This window comes from Lampris incognitus, chromosome 1, assembly GCF_029633865.1.
Source record: "Lampris incognitus isolate fLamInc1 chromosome 1, fLamInc1.hap2, whole genome shotgun sequence".
In the NCBI taxonomy this organism is placed as follows: Eukaryota; Metazoa; Chordata; class Actinopteri; order Lampriformes; family Lampridae; genus Lampris; species Lampris incognitus.
Window position 1 is genome coordinate 123,416,332 of NC_079211.1, and position 6,889 is coordinate 123,423,220.

At 46.1% G+C, this 6,889-nt stretch overlaps 1 protein-coding gene across 1 annotated transcript in view; it reads right to left on the reverse strand.

Moving 5' to 3' along the window:
* Positions 1-4,894, reverse strand: part of rasl10a (RAS-like, family 10, member A) — a 15,643-nt gene extending 10,749 nt beyond the window's left edge. The window contains exon 1 of the mRNA XM_056295191.1: positions 4,679-4,894. Within this exon, the coding sequence (XP_056151166.1) occupies positions 4,679-4,894 (216 nt within the window). The remainder of the gene's footprint in view (positions 1-4,678) is intronic.
* Between the last annotated feature and the right edge of the window lie 1,995 nt (positions 4,895-6,889).

A 6,889-nucleotide genomic window follows, 5' to 3' on the forward strand; every position in this document is an offset into this window, starting at 1 on the left:
TATTTCATCGAATGTTCAACACATTTAGTACATACTATATTCAGATGACCCCAAACAAAACTTGTCAGTTCGTTTGTTGATATCGCTTAGTTTGTCTGTGGCCTGATGCAATTAATGGGCCGTAAGTCTTCAATGCAAAATTGCATCGCAACTACCAACATGGGGATCGCCGGTTCGAATCCCCGCGTTACCTCCGGCTTGGTCGGACGTCCCTACAGACACAAGTGTCTGCGGGTGGGAAGCCGGATGAGGGTATGTGTTCTGGTTGCTGCACTAGCGCCTCCTCTGGTCGGTCGGTCGGGAGGCCTGTTCAGGGGGGGGGGGGACTGGGGAGAACAGCGTGATCCTCCCATGCGCTACGTCCACCTGGCGAAACTCCTCACTGTCAGGTGAAAGAAGCAGCTGGCGACTCCACATGTATGAGAGGAAGCATGTAGTAGTCTGCAGCCCTCCCTGGATCGGCAGAGGGGGTGGAGCAGCGACCGGGACAGCTCGGAAGAGTGGGGTAATTGGCCAAGTACAATTGGGGAGAAAAGGGGGGGGACAGTCCAGAAAAAAATGCGTTGCAACTAATTCTGTAAATGTTCTACACAATCCCAGTGCAAAAATGTGTCGCATTGATACAATTCTTCAATCAGGGGGCGCTACAGTAACAATATAACTTGATATTTCTTCATTTCTGTTGTCTTTGAATTAATTAAACTTGGTACACAGCTTCCCCATGAGCATGTGCACGACATATTGAAGCATGGCACCAACATCTTCACCTCATGGCCATTAATAAAACACCACCATATATCTTGAACTCATTCAATTACCATTGATTTCTAACTTCGATTGATGGATACATCAATCACCAGAAGCAACAGCTGCAGACGCAGCAACCACACGCATTTTATTCAGGAAATGCAAATTTGTGTAAACTTGTCTAGTTTTACTGGCGGACTGTTCAGTGTCACTCATCCCCAGACGTCATTTGACAAATAGCTTGTGTGTGGTTGCTCTACAGACAGTGGCCATCCATTACATTTCATGCTGGCTAGTTTCATCTGAGCGATTTAGCTAGCTAGCTAACGTAGCCAATCATCTGATGGCAGATGGATAAACTTAAAGCAAGAGGATTTTCTTTCAGTTCAGCATTTGACCCTGTGTTTACTTTCTTCGCTGAGACAGAGAAGAAAATGAAAAATTGAGAGAAAAGCTGAGGTTTGGGGCGGGAGGAGATGTGGGGCAAGAGGTGAATGAGAGAACGAGAAAGAGAGGGGGCTATGGATATGACAGAGGAAGAGCGGCAGGCACTGCACACTGTACTGCACACAATGCCATCTCAAGAAAAGAATGAAATAAAGAACACGTATCTAATTTTACTAAATTATTTTTTATCACACGAGCAGGAGACAAGCGAGGAGCCACAAAGAAAGGGACAGGGAGTGAACACGGAGGAGGAGAGAGGAGGAGAGGACAAAGAGTTGGGGATGGACAGAGAAATGTACAGACAGGATCTAAGTTGAATGCTAGGATGGCATTGTTTGTTGTTGTTTTTTTCCCTCATAGTTCTTGTTGGTTCTTGGCCTTTGCTTCAGACTCTTACATATTGCAGCTTTAATCTGATTCTCATGTGTCACTCCTTGACAGATCACTTGTTATTGTCCACTGATATGGTTATAAGCTATTGTTATCCAATTTTTGCCCTCAAAACGTCTTAAATGCACATATTTAGATCAGGAAAAATCAACATTTTTTCAGGGGGCCATAACCCCAACCCCCCCAGCGAGCTCATTTTTTTGGACCTTGGTATTTCTAAAATCCTGCATATGTCCCTGACTGTAAGTAAACGAGTCATGCAGAGACATAATGGGATATCACTTGTCCTGAATACTGGAGAGGAGAGAAGCATGATATCATCCAAATGATGATAGAGGGCCAATAGGAGCCTCTCAGAACACCGATGATCTTGTTTAAAATACAATATGAGTGGTTGCCACGCTGCGTAGGCATGGAGGCGTACTGACTCAGATCCCTCTCTAGTCCATGGCATCAGAAATTTCACAGAAACCGAAGCCTCGTTTGGCAAACTTTACTTCCATGAGTCCAACAAACTCTGCGTAACCCTGGTAATTGGCTGCAGTAAATTTCTCCCCACTTCTCTATTAGTCTTTTATTCCCCGCAGTATTCCGGGATAGCAAAGTGCTTTAATTCAATTTGCTCTGTAATGAGTGCAAATGTCAATCAGGTGCAGCTTACAGCATCCTGTGACCCTGATCCAAGTTACATTTCTCCGCGGTGTGCAATATGTCACCGGAGCCCACAAGGTTGATAGAGACGAAAACGGTGAGCCAGGAAGGCCTGACATCTCATCACTCTCGTTACAACAAGTAGAAGAGACCACCTGACCTACAGTACGAGACCAGACATCCGAGCCAGCAGGGCGGGGCAGGAACAGGAAATAAACCGACAGCTGATCTCTGAGCACCATTCTCAAATTGTCTGACTGAAATGCTCTGGCAGCACTTTGCTAATGGCTTTCTTTGCTCATACACCCTTCATAAAGGACCTGTCCAAGAGGCCAGGCGTGGCGTAACCCTGGTCTGACATGAGAAAGAAATGCTAGAGGAAATTAAATGACAGGAGAAACAATAGGCGACAACATGATCCAATGTTAATGAATGAACAGCGGCGCTCTTGAGAGCCTTTCATGTGATTCGATGCTTGGCACCGCCGGTGAATGTGCACACAGGCACATGTACATGTAGACAAGCCTGATGGTATGTTTCTTCCTGCTTTCTGCTTACACCTACAAGCCTGTTCTGAGATAGTGGAGTACAATTTAACAGAAGACTTGGGAAAGGCAATCAGAATGCCTCCAAGAATGGAAAACAGAGCACACAGGAAACTGCTTGATTCATCCTAAGAGAGGCTTTCAAATCTGTTTCCCCACATCTCATAAAATAGCTCATCCGATGAGGCTCTGCACAATAATCACACCTGCGTGTCTGTTGGCTGATCCCTGCTTTAACACCTCACTTGCGGAGCATGGAGGAAACATACACTTGAGGTCTCTCACTCAGCTTCCCCTCGCTCCTTCATGGCATGATCTCACTCACCCGGTGGCATCTCCATGTGAAGAGAAATGCAGTTGTTGCTTTGGAGGTAATGTGTTCCTTGAAACAGGAGGAAAAGCCACACAAAATGACCTGCAGCAAAAACATTAGGGACTGTGCGGTGGCTCTGTGCATTGACCTTCAATATTTACATTGCGAGAGCTTCACGACCTTTTCGCAGGGCCAAAAACTGACAGGAGTTTGACATTCTCATTAAGTTAGTAGAGAGCTGGAGAAAGGAGGGCATGCCTCTTGACTCCCCACGCCCCATCTTGCATTACAGCAGTGTCTGAAAAGAGACAGAAATGTAACGAGGTATCTAAAAGGCCATTATTTTGTCCGTATGAATTTCCACAGGACATGCTGGGGGAAGGCTTCAGATCCCGCTTGGCTCCATTGGTTTCTTTATACTCTACAAATGATAAAGTGATCATCTCTGCCAGAAGGCATTTGTATTCAGCAACAATCTATTTTGCTGTAATCCTGTGATTAAAAAGGTCTCTAGCTAATGACGTTTAGCAAATAATTGGTGGTCGTGCATAAGCAGCTGGTCTGTTAGTCCTATTTTGGTATGGAAATTTGACCAGGTGCCCTGGCAATGCCTGCAGTACTATTATGATACTGTAGTTCTCTGTTCCTGGAAACCTGATTCAACACACTGGTGTGTCGTTATTCACCGTTTTTTTTTTTGGACCACAAAGTCTGACCCCAAAAGAGATTTTTGAGGCCTAGTCAACACGGTCGCTGCCAAAGTGAAAGATATGAACAAAATGCATAAACTGGTGACTTTAACCATAAAGCATATGAGACGACCACACACAACAATACCACAATCGCATGTGAGCTGGGTGACAGAGAGAGAGAGAGAGAGAGAGAGAGAGAGAGAGAGAGAGAGAGAGAGAGAGACCTTCAAACCACTCCTCACCTATTCTATTATCACTGATATTACCATTATTATTTCTATTACTATTGTTTTTATTCTACCAGATTGCTGTTTTTTCCATTGGTATTCTTTTACTCGTTGTTCATACTGTTCACCTTTATGATGACCGACTGACTGTGCTTTGGCAATATACATGTATCATGTTTGTCACACCAGTACAGCAAATTGAATAGAGAGAGAGAGAGAGAGAGAGAGAGAGAGAGAGAGAGAGAGAGAGAGAGAGAGAGAGAGAGAGAGAGAGAGAGAGAGAGTTTACACCGTCAAAGTAAGCTCTCCAAGGCTCAAGACAGCCGGGTATCCATGGCAACTAGTAGTCTAGGGACATCTGATAGTGATGGGAGGATAAATAAAATGTGGGTTCCGTCTTTTTGATCGTCAATCAAACGGCACCCGGCAGGGAATTAAGTTTAGGACGACTAAAGAACAAAGCAGAACACAATGAAAACCCCATCAGACATGCATCCAGGTTGGTAAACCACCACACGACCCAGAGGACAAGTCGCGAGTGAATATAGATTTGAATCGTGTCAGTAAGTTAGAAGAAGAACGTCTTGGTGTCCAAGTCCAAAGTTGTTATCAAAATAAATAAATAAAATACAAACAACCCACCAAAAAGAAAAGCAGAGACCTTACCTGACTAGAGCTGGAGGGGAAAGAGGAAATTGGCGGGACGTCTAAAATCTTCAGCTCGTACATGTTGCCGTTGAGTATGACGGAAGGTCTGTACACGTATCTGGTCCGGGTCGGGCTGTACGCCTCGGAGAAGTCATTGTAGATGAACTGGCGGATGATAGAAGTTTTGCCCACTCCGGGAGCACCGATAACGGCGATACTCAGCGTCTCCACCATCCCTGGAGCCCGGGTTCAGCACCATGGACAGCGGCAACCCCAACCCCGCTACACACACGCACGCACACGCGCGCGCGCGCACGAGCGCTGTCTGATGAACACCCTTTGGTCTACCTATTCACCGATGGCGATTTCTTCTTCCCCCCACGCTTTATCGATAGTCCCCTCGAATGAATCCGACTACACGCGTTTAAAAGAATAAACAGGCCACGGCAAAAACAAAACAAAAAATCCGTTTATTAAAATGGACGAAGGAAACTTTTCAGTTGAATAAATATATCCGGGCTGGAAACAAACAAACAAACAAGCAAACAAAGAAGCAAACAAACAAACGAACGAACGAACGAACGAACAAATAAACAAACAAACAAACAAACAAACAAACAGAAAACACACGGTTTCCTCTGACTGTTCAGCAAACAGCGGTTACTCCATCAACCAGGAGCGCACAGGGGGGAGGTTTTTTGCAGCGTCCGCATTCCGAGAGAGACAAACTCCTGATTTGGAGGGGCCATCCCCAAGCGACCCCAGGCGAAGTCCGTCCCCGTGGTCGCCACATGGACATAATCTCAGCCGCTGCAGACGTCGACCTTGCCTAAACGAACGAAGAGCCCATTCTCGTATCCGTGACAGAGCCTCAGTCCTCCCATTGACTCGTTCGGCGACTCTCACTCATCGCCAGTTGATGCACCACCGCCAGCCCGCGACTGACACCTCCATCACACGGAGGACGTGCCCACAGCAAGCAGCCTCAAAGGGACAGATTTTGTTTTTGTTTTGTTTTTTGTCCGCGTGGTCTACAATGCATACGAGATCCCACGGTGTCCTCCGCAGAAAGGTAACACAAGGCGGATCACTCAAGACACACGGGCGTTCATTTTCTGCAAAGGCATCCGAAACCTGTAACGTGCCTCGCGCGTCTGTGTTGTTGGATATGGGCTCACGGGTGTAGACCCTCTTTCCCCCTCCCTCTCTCTCTCTCCCTCCCTCCCCCTCTCTCTACCCCCCTTTCTAATATCAATGGCAAAATTGGCAAATCTCACGTTCATCCAGTAGGACAGCATCATGTGCACGTGGGAGCACGTAACTACAACCCTGCAGATGCCGCTGTAAAGGGGGCTGGGTTACGCAACAGGATTACATTACAGCGTTTACTGAGAGGGTCATTTACGCCGGAGGTGCGAAAGACAGAGCCTCCAACTCGCTCCGAGGGTCTGGGATAAAACGGTCACATCGACGGGGGTCCTCGGGCAAAGCAGGAGGGATGCATCCCATCCACCACTGTCGAATAACAATGCGACACAACACAATATATATCCTGAACAGTCAGAAAACAACATTAGAGGCCACATTAGAAAATAGCTCCGGATACAACCTAACGCCCCGGCTTCAAGGTCATGATTCATTAAAAAAAATACATAAAAAGACAGACAGAAATAGGCAACTTGCAATGGAAACCCCTTTTTGTGTGTGTGTGACTAACGACAATAAGTTAATGACGTTTGATTTCAAGACAAAATATCGTTTGCTTTTCAGTACAACTTTTGTGCCGTGACACAAACGCTTACTCATCAAAAAAATGTGACATGATAGAAGTTAGTACAATAACGTATTCTTATGTAGTAACGTTACTCCCGAGTTAAGGCGTGACACGGTGGCTTACATTGAGTGATGTAAGGCTGTGTGAAAACAGGCAGCGATCCGCCCAAAGTCACACACTCACCCCTGTCAACAGTTGCGGTACAGTAAAGGAAGCTGCCAGATGAGCAGTGACTGTATGATGACTCAGTCTGCCGTCCCCTACGCTGCTGACAATGATAGGCTACTACATTGTGTTGGAACATGGGCTGGTGTGTTACTTTGCTGTCCGGATTGTGCTTTAGCTCTGGAGTATTGCACAAGAGACCGTTACATAATGCAATGTGTATCGACAAACAAGCCTATGCTGTAAGGCCCAAATAATGTCTCAGATTTCTGAAATCCTGTATTTGCTGC